The following is a 13,430-nucleotide window of genomic DNA, read 5'->3' as shown; positions in this document are numbered from 1 at the left end:
TGCTAATGTACGATACCAACACAGTATCGAAAAAATTAAACAATAGGAATAGAAAAAGATATTTTTGGAATTATTATAAACATTAGAGACTATGTACAGTTTATTTTAAAAGGAAGACAAATATTGTAACAGGATGAGAACAACATCCTTCAACGAAACCTACAGAATTGAAAAAATATTTTATTCACACAAAGAGGTCTTCTTCGTATACTTTTAAGTCTCTCCTATCTTTGTGTGCACTCTTCTGAGAGTAATTTGCTGCAATAGGTGACCACATCGAGCTGGATGTAACATCATTGATAGGTTCTATTATAGGTTGTCTCCTTGCTAAAGACACTTTCAATTGAATAGAGGATACCATACTACCATCCATTTCACTTATCGCCCTTTCAGCTGCATCAGATTTTTCAAACGTCACAAATCCTCTACTAAAAAGTAAAGTCACATATTGTTACAACTCTGTATCATCTTATCCAGTAAATGATCTAAATCCTAACTATACATACTTTTTCTCTGCTTCCATTGAAATATTAATTATATTTCCAAATGTTTGAAAGTGTTTCTTCAAGAAATCCTCAGATATTTTATAACCACAGACAAATATTGTGTTTCCAACACGTGGTTTTGTCTCTTGTTTCAACGGTGACTGCACATCACCACTAGTACGATCTTCTGTGTCTTGTGCACTTACAAAACTGTCGTATAAATCTTTAACCCTTGGTCGTGCAGTTTCTGTTTCTTCCTCTTCCATTTGCGTTGCAGAAAACGGCTGATAAGAGCTAACCGTTTTCTCTGTGCTATTTAATTTTCTCACTAACCCGCGTGGCCTTTTGAACGATTGTTCGGGTCGTTTAGGAGTCTTTGGAGCTGTGATTACTCCCGACTTTATCAGCTTTTTAGCAACTTCTCTGGCATCTCTTGCTTCTGTTGGACGTTTTGGTGCTTGAGGCACCCGTTCTACTTCTTGTTTGGGTGCTTTCAGATCTTGCAGTGCCTTTTTCTTGAGAAATAAAAGACAAAAGGGCTGATGAAAGTTACGATAAAAAAGGTAACAATGTATATAGAAAAACAACCTATAATTTCGATCGCTCATACAACATTATCAGTAAATCCATTTTGTAAATATAACCTGTTGCATACCTTTCTTTTAAGTTTGTTGTATTTCGCCTGCAACATCAACTCTTCCTCCGTTAAATTTGACGGAAAGTGTAAGTACACCATGTTTTGCATGTAACGAAGGCAAGTATACGAATTTCTTATTTTCAGCACAAATGTTTTTCAGAAGAATTTTAAACTTTGTTTATGTACACCTTAACACTTCAACACACATCGACATTTTTGTAACGTATATATAAACACCGTGCTGCATTTCTCATTATCGAATACTAATTGAAATCATTCACAACATTCAAAATACGAAGACTCGAGTTATAAATCGTTCTTTTTAGTTTTGATTTTAATAATAATAGACAAACCTTATGACGTGTACCTTTGTAAACACAATATGTGCATTGTCATAGAGAAAACAAAAGCAAAGAGGTTACCGACTCTTTGACGAAATTGCTCACAATAGGATGTTTTGGCCGGGATAGTTTTGACACAGACAAGGTATAGGAGTAGATCAACCACCCAATGTATTTTTCGGTCTCATGGGGCTCCAGAGCCCTCTTACCATTTCTGTGTCACATTCTACCGTATCGATCGGAACCAATATTATGGAACTAACATCACAGAGAAGATGTAGGAGTGCGCCAGTCACCTTATGCTGTTGCGTCTCTCACGATCTGAAATACCGACATCGTTAACAACAACTAGATTTCTTACGGCCTCTACGCTGACGAACGATAAATGTTGCAACTAGATCCACGAGAAGCTTAGACCCTACACCTATAATAAATGGAGGGACCTCCGAACGGAGGAATGACAACTTTAAGCAAAACCTAACACCAGCTCACGAGAGCCAAGCTAATAACCCCGCACACGAGTGAGGCCTAACCAACAAGATTTCAACAAGAGTAGAAGAAGTCAGAACTTCAAACTACTAACTAAAATGGGAACGCAACGACCTAAAGGCGCTTCGGGGTGTCCCGAGTTCGCAAATACCCGTACTCACCCACGGGCCCCACCCGTGAGTGAGCCACCGGGGGACCCCCGAACAGAGGAATACCAATTTTAAGCAAAAAATATGAATTTTAAGAAAAGGAACTTTTGAAAAGTTCAGAAGCAAATTTCAATTAGAAATCCAGAAAAAAAGTTGACGATGTTCATTGGAAGACAAGGTAATCCGAAACAAAAATGTGTGTGTTTCGGTTAATGATTGAAAGGAGCTTACCAAGAAGCTGAAAGTGGATCAGGGGAAAACAAGAAAAGCATTGAAAGCCCACCTTGGCCCTTCCCGAGCTAGCTTAAAGTAAATTCAAACACAATTCAATTAAATACACAAGATTTTACAACTAGCAAGTCTTAAATTCTATTATCCAATGTTATCGCACAGTATAAATAAGCAGCTATTAGCTCGGTATTATTCTCCATTTGTAAGATTACTAGAAGTTCTTACAAATAGAGAATAATATCGATTGCCCGGGTCTCACCACGAGGAGGTTGCTGCACGAGAGACCCGAAAGGAAGCCAGAAGGAATTCAATACGCTTCCTTCTGACTCCCTTTCTTACAATGACGATTTACAATATTACAAACTAAATTTCGCAGATTGCTAAATGGGAAAGCTTACTTTTCCACAGACGGAAAAGGTCACTTTACCATTTAGCGTATGTCGAGTAATTATTGCGGGGCAAAAGGTGTGAATCGGAGAAGAAGTCTCCGATCCACGGGAGATCAAGAACAAATCAGGCGGAAGGCTCTGATTCTTTCAAAGAGAGAAACAAAAGCGAACCAGAGCAGAAGGCTCTGGATCGTGGGTGACGCGACGCGTACAATGCTTGCAGAACCAACTCCAGCCAGCACCGATACCCGACGTGTCCTCACGAAGAGCGATGGCCGAGAGAAGCGTTCAAACGATACCCTAAGTTTCCCCCACCCACCTGTCGCCAGGCAACGACTAGCGTTGAGGCGACTCGGGTGGACTTACGGCAGGGAGGATTTTACACGAGTGAACAGGTCTCTCGAACATCCCTCTCAATGGTTCTACGCCGAGCACCGGTACCAACCGGTCTGGTACATACAAGCAAGGTCCGACACAGCAGAAGGCTGTGTCGGAGTCAAAACTCGAGTCGAGCAAAGTGAAGTTACGGCAATAATTACTCGACATAATTACAACGACGATAAACAGTCTTAATAACTAACTCACGCACACCAGTCGAGCAATTATTGTGGCAAGAAAAGGAAACTAAATGGGACAAGTCTCTGAACAATGTGAGACAAAATGAACATGGAGCAGAAGGCTCTGAGTCACGAGGCAACAATAAAAAAATCAAAGCAGAAGGCTGAGATTTACAAAAAAGAAAAATGAAAGGAGCGGACCTGAGCCGAAGGCTCTGCTCACTACCAACTGGTCACAGCAGAAGGCTGTGACCCAAATCAACAAGCAAATTTAATAAACTGAATCTAACACAATAATTGCTTGACAACTAATACTATCTTACAAATAATGCGGTCTTCGATCGATGCGGTGTCTTCGTTCGACGATAAATTTGTTCACCTGTTGAACTTTATCTGAAACAGACTAATAATAATTAGACACAATACAATAGAGGAACCGAAATAGAAGTAGACGATGGAAATAAGACAAACCTCGTACACGAGTACGGCCTACCTAACACGCACAAGAGTGCGAAACTAACCAGCTCACGAGAGCCAACCTAAGACCAGCTCACGAGAGCCAACCTAAGACCAGCTCACGAGAGCCAACCTAAGACCAGCTCACGAGAGCCAAGCTAACCCCGCACACGAGTGCGGCCTACCTAACACGCACAAGAGTGCAAATCTACCCGGCTCACGAGAGCCAACCTAACACCAGCTCACGAGAGCCAAGCTAACCCCGCACACGAGTGCGGCCTACCTAACATGCACAAGAGTGCAAATCTACCCGGCTCACGAGAGCCAACCTAACACCAGCTCACGAGAGCCAAGCTAACCCCGCACACGAGTGCGGCCTACCTAACACGCACAAGAGTGCAAATCTACCCGGCCCACGAGAGCCAACCTAACACCAGCTCACGAGAGCCAAGCTAACCCCGCACACGAGTGCGGCCTACCTAACATGCACAAGAGTGCAAATCTAACCGGCTCACGAGAGCCAAACTAACCCCGTACACGAGTACGGCCTACCTAACATGCACAAGAGTGCGAATCTAACCGGCTCACGAGAGCCAATCTAACCCCGTACACAAGTACGGCCTAACCGAGAACAAACTAAGAGTAGATGAAGTCAGAACTTCAATCTACTGAGGTGGCGCTTCGGGGCGCCCCGGGTTCGCCAATACCCGTACTCACCCACAGCAGTGAGTCCCTGAGGGACCTCCGTTCGGAGGGATACCAATTTAAAACCAGATATATAAATTTTAGAATAAGAACTTTTCAAAGTTCAGAAATAAATTTCAATTGGAAAGATGAACAATTCCAATCGAAAATAAATCAAACGAAATTGGGACGCAACGACATAAAGGCTAGGGTCGCCTCGGGTTCGCCAATACCCGTACTCACCCACGGCCCCATCCGTGAGTGAGCCCCCTGAGGGACCTCCGTTCGGAGGAATACCAATTTTAAGCCAAACATAGCAATTTTAAGAAAAGGAACTTTTAGAAAGTTCAGAAGCAAATTTCAATTAGAAACCCAGAAAAAATTTACGATGTTTATTGAATGACAAAGTATTCCGAAACAAGAAGTGTGTGTTTCGAGTAATAATTAAAAGGAGCTGCCAAGAAGGCGTAGGTGGGCCAAGGGTAAACAAGGAAAGCGCGAAGGAAAGCAGGAAGGACCCCCCTTGGCCCACCCCAAGCAAGTTTAAAGTAAATTCAGACACAATTCAATTAATTACACAAGTTTTTATTATTGGTACGTCTTAAATTTTATTTCACAATGTTATCGTAAATTATAATTGAGCAGCTATTTGCTCGATATTATTCTCTATTTGTAAGATAATAGAAGATCTAACAAATAGAGAATATTATCGATTGCCCGGGTCTCACCACGAGGAGGTTGCTGCACGCGAGACCCGAAAGGAAGCCAGAAGGAATTCAATACGCTTCCTTCTGACTCCCTTTCTTACAACGACGCTTTCGAGTCTTACAAACTAAATTTCGCAGCGTATGTCGAGTAATTATTGCGGGGAAAAATGTGTGAGTCGGAGAAGAAGTCTCCGATTCACGGGAGATGAAAAACGAATCAGGCAGAAGGCTCTGATTCTTTCAAAGAGAGAAACAAAAGCGAACCAGAGCAGAAGGCTCTGGATCGAGGGTGACGCGACGCGTACAATGCTTGCAGAACCAACTCCAGCCAGCACCGATACCCGACGTTTCCTCACGAAGAGCGATGGCCGAGAGAAGCGTTCAAACGATACCCTAAGTTTCCCCCACCCACCTGTCGCCAGGCAACGACTAGCGTTGAGGCGACTCGGGTGGACTTACGGCAGGGAGGATTTTACACGAGTGAACAGGTCTCTCGGACATCCCTCTCAATGGTTCTACGCCGAGCACCGGTACCAACCGGTCTGGTACATACAAGCAAGGTCCGACACAGCAGATGGCTGTGTCGGAATCAAAAATCGAGCCGATCAAAGTGAAGTTACGGCAAAAATTACTCGACATATATACAATACTAACAAACAAGCTTAATGACTAACGCACGAACTTAAGTCGAGCAATTATTGTGAGCAAAAAAAACTAAATCTGACCAGTCTCTGAATAAAGACAGAAAAAATAAAAATGGAGCAGAAGGCTCAGATTTACGAAAAAGAAAAATGAAAGAAGCGAACCAGAGCAGAAGGCTCTGGTTCGAGGCTGACGCTACCAACTGGTCACAGCAGAAGGCTGTGACCCAAATCAGCAAGCAAAACTAACAAAGTGAATCTAACACAGTAATTGCTCGAGAACTAATACGAACTTATAGATAATGTGAAGTCTTCTTACTATTCGATGTCTTCGTTCGACGATGATCATGCTGAACTGTTGTGATTTAACTGAAACAGACTAATAATAATTAGACACGAAATGAAGGAACACCGAAGTAATCGATGAAGAAACGATGACCCCGTACACGAGTACGGCCTACCTAACATGCACAAGAGTGCAAATCTAACAGGCTAACGAGAGCCAACCTAAGACCAGCTCACGAGAGCCAAGCTAACCCCGCACACGAGTGCGGCCTACCTAACATGCACAAGAGTGCAAATCCAACCGGCTAACGAGAGCCAAACTAACCCCGTACACGAGTACGGCCTACCTAACATGCACAAGAGTGCGAATCTAACCGGCTCACGAGAGCCAAACTAACCCCGTACACAAGTACGGCCTAACCGAGAACAAACTAAGAGTAGATGAAGTCAGAACTTCAATCTACTGAGGTGGCGCTTCGGGGCGCCCCGGGTTCGCCAATACCCGTACTCACCCACAGCAGTGAGTCCCTGAGGGACCTCCGTTCGGAGGGATACCAATTTAAAACCAGATATATAAATTTTAGAATAAGAACTTTTCAAAGTTCAGAAATAAATTTCAATTGGAAAGATGAACAATTCCAATCGAAAATAAATCAAACGAAATTGGGACGCAACGACATAAAGGCTAGGGTCGCCTCGGGTTCGCCAATACCCGTACTCACCCACGGCCCCATCCGTGAGTGAGCCCCCTGAGGGACCTCCGTTCGGAGGAATACCAATTTTAAGCCAAACATAGCAATTTTAAGAAAAGGAACTTTTAGAAAGTTCAGAAGCAAATTTCAATTAGAAACCCAGAAAAAATTTACGATGTTTATTGAATGACAAAGTATTCCGAAACAAGAAGTGTGTGTTTCGAGTAATAATTAAAAGGAGCTGCCAAGAAGGCGTAGGTGGGCCAAGGGTAAACAAGGAAAGCGCGAAGGAAAGCAGGAAGGACCCCCCTTGGCCCACCCCAAGCAAGTTTAAAGTAAATTCAGACACAATTCAATTAATTACACAAGTTTTTATTATTGGTACGTCTTAAATTTTATTTCACAATGTTATCGTAAATTATAATTGAGCAGCTATTTGCTCGATATTATTCTCTATTTGTAAGATAATAGAAGATCTAACAAATAGAGAATATTATCGATTGCCCGGGTCTCACCACGAGGAGGTTGCTGCACGCGAGACCCGAAAGGAAGCCAGAAGGAATTCAATACGCTTCCTTCTGACTCCCTTTCTTACAACGACGCTTTCGAGTTTTACAAACTAAATTTCGCAACGTATGTCGAGTAATTATTGCGGACAAAAAATGTGTGAGTCGGAGAAGAAGTCTCCGATCCACGGTGGGTGAAAAACGAATCAGGCATAAGGCTCTGATTCTTTCGAAGAGAGAAACAAAACCGAACCAGAGCAGAAGGCTCTGGATCGAGGGTGACGCGACGCGTACAATGCTTGCAGAACCAACTCCAGCCAGCACCGATACCCGACGTGTCCTCACGAAGAGCGATGGCCGAGAGAAGCGTTCAAACGATACCCATTTCCCCCACCCACCTGTCGCCAGGCAACGACTAGCGTTGAGGCGACTCGGGTGGCCTTACAGCAGAGAGGATTTTACACGAGTGAACAGGTCTCTCAACCATCCCTCTCAATGGATCTACGCCGAATACCGATACCAACCGGTCTGGTACATACAAGCAAGGACCGACACAGCAGAAGGCTGTGTCGGCGTCAAAAATCGAGCCAAGCAAAGTCAAATTAGGGCAAAAATTACTCGACATATATATAATACTAACAAACAAGCTTAATAACTAACGCACGCATGCAAGTCGAGCAATTATTGTGAGAAAAGAAAACTAAGACAGACAAGTCTCTGAACAATGAAAGAGATAATAAAAATGGAGCAGAAGGCTCAGATTTACAAAAAAGAAAAATGAAAGAAGCGAACCAGAGCAGAAGGCTCTGGTTCGAGGGTGACGCTACCAACTGGTCACAGCAGAAGGCTGTGACCAAAATCAATAAGCGAAACTAACAAAGTAAATCTAACACAATAATTGCTCGAGAACTAATACGAACTTATAAATACTGTGAAGTCTTCTTAAAATTCGTTGTCTTCGTTCGACGATAATCATGGTGAACTGTTGTGATTTAACTGAAACAGACTAATAATAATTAGACACAAAATGAAGTAACGCCGAAGTATTCGATGAAGAAATGAAGACCCCGTACACGAGTACGGCCTACCTAATATGCACAAGAGTGCAAATCTAACCAGCTCTCGAGAGCCAAACTAACCCCGTACACGAGTACGGCCTACCTAACATGCACAAAAGTGCGAATCTAACCAGCTCTCGAGAGCCAAACTAACCCCGTACACGAGTACGGCCTACCTAACATGCACAAAAGTGCGAATCTAACCAGCTCACGAGAGCCAAACTAACCCCGTACACGAGTACGGCCTACCTAACATGCACAAGAGTGCGAATCTAACGTGCTCACGAGAGCCAAAATAACCCCGTACACAAGTACGGCCTACCCGACACGAAACTAAGAGTAGATGAAGTCAGAACTTCCATCTACTGAGGTGGCGCTTCGGGGCGCCCCGGGTTCGCCAATACCCGTACTCACCCACAGCAGTGAGTCCCTGAGGGACCTCCGTTCGGAGGAATACCAATTTAAAACCAGATATATAAATTTTAGAATAAGAACTTTTGAAAGTTCAGAAATAAATATCAATTGGAAACATGAACAATTCCAATAGGAAATAAATCAAACGAAATGGGGACGCAACGACATAAAGTCAGGGTCATAGCAATTTTAAGAAACAGAACTTTTAAAAAGTTCAGAAGCAAATTTCAATTAGAAATCCAGAAAAAATGTACGATGTTTATTGAATGAAAAAGTATTCCGAAACAAGAAGTGTGTGTTTCGATTAATAATTAATAGGAGGTGCCAAGAAGGCGTAGGTGGGCCAAAGGTAAACAAGGAAAGAGCGAAGGAAAGCAGGAAGGACCCTTGGCCCACCCCATGCAGGTTTCAAATAAATTCAGACACACAATTCAATTAAATACACAAGTTTTTATTATCAGTACGTCTTAAATTTTATTTCACAATGTTATCGCAAATTATAAATGAGCAGCCATTAGCTCGATATTATTCTTTATTTGCAAGATAATAGAAGATCTAACAAATAGAGAATATTATCGATTGCCCGGGTCTCACCACGAGGAGGTTGCTGCACGAGAGACCCGAAAGGAAGCCAGAAGGAATTCAATACGCTTCCTTCTGACTCCCTTTCTTACAACGACGCTTTCGAGTTTTACAAACTAAATTTCGCAACGTATGTCGAGTAATTATTGCGGACAAAAAATGTGTGAGTCGGAGAAGAAGTCTCCGATCCACGGTGGGTGAAAAACGAATCAGGCAGAAGGCTCTGATTCTTTCGAAGAGAGAAACAAAACCGAACCAGAGCAGAAGGCTCTGGATCGAGGGTGACGCGACGCGTACAATGCTTGCAGAACCAACTCCAGCCAGCACCGATACCCGACGTGTCCTCACGAAGAGCGATGGCCGAGAGAAGCGTTCAAACGATACCCTAAGTTTCCCCCACCCACCTGTCGCCAAGCAACGACTAGCGTTGAGGCGACTCGGGTGGACTTACGGCAGGGAGGATTTTACACGAGTGAACAGGTCTCTCGGACATCCCTCTCAATGGTTCTACGCCGAGCACCGGTACCAACCGGTCTGGTACATACAAGCAAGGTCCGACACAGCAGAAGGCTGTGTCGGAATCAAAAATCGAGCCGATCAAAGTGAAGTTACGGCAAAAATTACTCGACATATATACAATACTAACAAACAAGCTTAATGACTAACGCACGAACTTAAGTCGAGCAATTATTGTGAGCAAAAAAAACTAAATCTGACCAGTCTCTGAATAAAGACAGAAAAAATAAAAATGGAGCAGAAGGCTCAGATTTACGAAAAAGAAAAATGAAAGAAGCGAACCAGAGCAGAAGGCTCTGGTTCGAGGCTGACGCTACCAACTGGTCACAGCAGAAGGCTGTGACCCAAATCAGCAAGCAAAACTAACAAAGTGAATCTAACACAGTAATTGCTCGAGAACTAATACGAACTTATAGATAATGTGAAGTCTTCTTACTATTCGATGTCTTCGTTCGACGATGATCATGCTGAACTGTTGTGATTTAACTGAAACAGACTAATAATAATTAGACACGAAATGAAGGAACACCGAAGTAATCGATGAAGAAACGATGACCCCGTACACGAGTACGGCCTACCTAATATGCACAAGCGTGCAAATCTACCCGGCTCACGAGAGCCAACCTAACACCAGCTCACGAGAGCCAAGCTAACCCCGTACACGAGTACGGCCTACCTAACATGCACAAGAGTGCAAATCTAACAGGCTAACGAGAGCCAAACTAACCCCGTACACGAGTACGGCCTACCTAACATGCACAAGAGTGCGAATCTACCAGCTCACGAGAGCCAAGCTAACCCCGCACACGAGTGCGGCCTACCTAACATGCACAAGAGTGCAAATCCAACCGGCTAACGAGAGCCAAACTAACCCCGTACACGAGTACGGCCTACCTAACATGCACAAGAGTGCGAATCTAACAGGCTAACGAGAGCCAAACTAACCCCGTACACAAGTACGACCTAACCGAGAACAAACTAAGAGTAGATGAAGTCAGAACTTCAATCTACTGAGGTGGCGCTTCGGGGCGCCCCGGGTTCGCCAATACCCGTACTCACCCACAGCAGTGAGTCCCTGAGGGACCTCCGTTCGGAGGGATACCAATTTAAAACCAGATATATAAATTTTAGAATAAGAACTTTTCAAAGTTCAGAAATAAATTTCAATTGGAAAGATGAACAATTCCAATCGAAAATAAATCAAACGAAATTGGGACGCAACGACATAAAGGCTAGGGTCGCCTCGGGTTCGCCAATACCCGTACTCACCCACGGCCCCATCCGTGAGTGAGCCCCCTGAGGGACCTCCGTTCGGAGGAATACCAATTTTAAGCCAGATATATAAATTTTAGAATAAGAACTTTTGAAAGTTCAGAAATAAATTTCGATCGGAAAGATATTGGGACGCAACGACCTACAAGCTCGGGTCGCCCCGGTTTCGCTAATACTCGTACTCACCCACGGGCCAGGCCCGTGAGTGAGCTCCTGAGGGACCTCCATTCGGAGGAATACCAATTTCAAATCAGATATATAAATTTTGGAATAGGAACTTTTGAAAGTTCAGAAGTAATTTTTAATTAGAAAGTTGAACAATTCTAATAAAAAATAAATATAGCGTAACTAGGACGCAACAAACAACAAGCTCGGGTCGCCACGGGTTCGCTAATACCCGTACTCACTCACGGCCCGGCCCGTGAGTGAGCCCATGAAGGACCTCCGATCGGAGGAATACCAATTTTATGTTAAAAATATAATATAATATAATTTCAGAGTACGAATTTTATGTCAAAAATATAATATAATGTAATTTCAAAAAAAGAAACTTGTGAAAAATTCTGAAGCACATTCGAATTAAAAATACAGAAATAATAACACTGTCCAACAAAATTAAACTTTTTTCGAGTTTTGCAATACCTGTTGGGTGATTCTTATACACTTTGTCATCCTAAAACCGAATCTGAAAGTAGAATTGCTCCATCACGCAAGGTTTTCGAAAAATTTTGATTTTTGTAAAAATGCCCGATTTTGATACGAAACGACGTGTTACGCAAAAACTAAATACGCGAGAAAGTTCAAATTTGAGTCAAGAGATAGAGGGGACTCTCCTCTACATATTCATATAGTCAATTATATTTTTATGTACTTCCTAATAGTTGTAAATGGTTGTTAAAGTTTGAAAATGTGCCGACGCGGGTACTTTGTACGCTCTATTTTTGTATTTATGTGAAAAATCCTTTATCTAGCAGGAATTTACTATACAGGAATGCATTCTACAGACATTTCTGGTAAATAAACCATTCACGAAAAGTATTTGGTTCCCTTAATGTACGAGAAGGATCAGAAAATGTTAATTGACAGCGTGTGCGCGACGCGTTCGCGCCAGACGGCCATTGCAGCCTTTTCGCGACTCGCCAGGGCCGTCGCTATGCGTAGTCGACGTTGGTACCACTCAAGTATGTCTTTGCTTACTATGCTTAATTAAATACATTTTTTTTTTGTCTTTTTGGGTGCCAATCATTACAAAAGATTATAAAAATACGAGTTATATTCACATTTCATTGTGGAAATGCTTAATAAGTGCTTAATAAATGCTTAATCCACAATGAAATGTGAATATAACTCGTATTTTTATAATCTTTTGTAATGATTGGCACCCAAAAAGACAAAAAAAAAATGTATTTAATTAAGCATAGTAAGCAAAGACATACTTGAGTGGTACCAACGTCGACTACGCATAGCGACGGCCCTGGCGAGTCGCGAAAAGGCTGCAATGGCCGTCTGGCGCGAACGCGTCGCGCACACGCTGTCAATTAACATTTTCTGATCCTTCTCGTACATTAAGGGAACCAAATACTTTTCGTGAATGGTTTATTTACCAGAAATGTCTGTAGAATGCATTCCTGTATAGTAAATTCCTGCTAGATAAAGGATTTTTCACATAAATACAAAAATAGAGCGTACAAAGTACCTGCGTCGGCACATTTTCAAACTTTAACAACCATTTACAACTATTAGGAAGTACATAAAAATATAATTGACTATATGAATATGTAGAGGAGAGTCCCCTCTATCTCTTGACTCAAATTTGAACTTTCTCGCGTATTTAGTTTTTGCGTAACACGTCGTTTCGTATCAAAATCGGGCATTTTTACAAAAATCAAAATTTTTCGAAAACCTTGCGTGATGGAGCAATTCTACTTTCAGATTCGGTTTTAGGATGACAAAGTGTATAAGAAACACCCAACAGGTATTGCAAAATTTTTTTGGTGTTGGACAGTGTAATTGACGGCGTTCGTTGAATAAACACGTATTCGAAAATAGAAAATGTATATTTGTGTTGTCACTTACCAGCTGCTGAAAGTTGACCAAGGTGAGCGGAGACGGCTTCCATGAACCGCTGGCTGACCGCGAGCTGGACCAAGGTGGACCACGGTGGACCAAGGTGGACCAGTGATGTCCACTGCAGCTCTGGAGAATCCCTGGTCCACTCGAAGGTAGGCGAGGGTAGGCCAGGGTGGTCAGGGTGGGCCAGGGCAGCTCTGGAGAACCTCTGGTCAACTCCAAGGTCCTTCGCCCTTCTGGTCCCGGAGCACCTCCGCTCACTCCTGAGT

General features: G+C 42.8%; 1 protein-coding gene across 2 annotated transcripts; it reads right to left on the bottom strand.

Annotated features, from left to right (window-relative positions):
• Positions 1 to 82: 82 nt before the first annotated feature.
• Positions 83 to 1,614, bottom strand: Nelf-e (negative elongation factor E). 2 transcript variants are annotated; one of them, XM_076793376.1, is made up of 3 exons: positions 1,141 to 1,614; positions 507 to 1,000; positions 83 to 425 (listed from the first exon to the last, which is right to left on the bottom strand). In XM_076793376.1, the coding sequence occupies exons 1-3, from the start codon at positions 1,228 to 1,230 to the stop codon at positions 185 to 187; spliced, it is 825 nt and encodes a 274-aa protein (XP_076649491.1). In that variant the 5' UTR covers positions 1,231 to 1,614; the 3' UTR covers positions 83 to 184. The 2 variants fall into 2 exon arrangements, with proteins under 2 accessions (XP_076649491.1, XP_076649490.1); XM_076793375.1 differs by having other exon boundaries at positions 83 to 428; positions 1,141 to 1,612.
• Positions 1,615 to 13,430: the final 11,816 nt, after the last annotated feature.

The sequence above is a fragment of the Halictus rubicundus genome, chromosome 9 (genome assembly GCF_050948215.1).
Source record: "Halictus rubicundus isolate RS-2024b chromosome 9, iyHalRubi1_principal, whole genome shotgun sequence".
Taxonomy (NCBI): domain Eukaryota; kingdom Metazoa; phylum Arthropoda; class Insecta; order Hymenoptera; family Halictidae; genus Halictus; species Halictus rubicundus.
The sequence above is the reverse complement of the archived record's forward strand: the minus strand, read 5'-3'. Positions and strand labels throughout refer to the sequence as shown.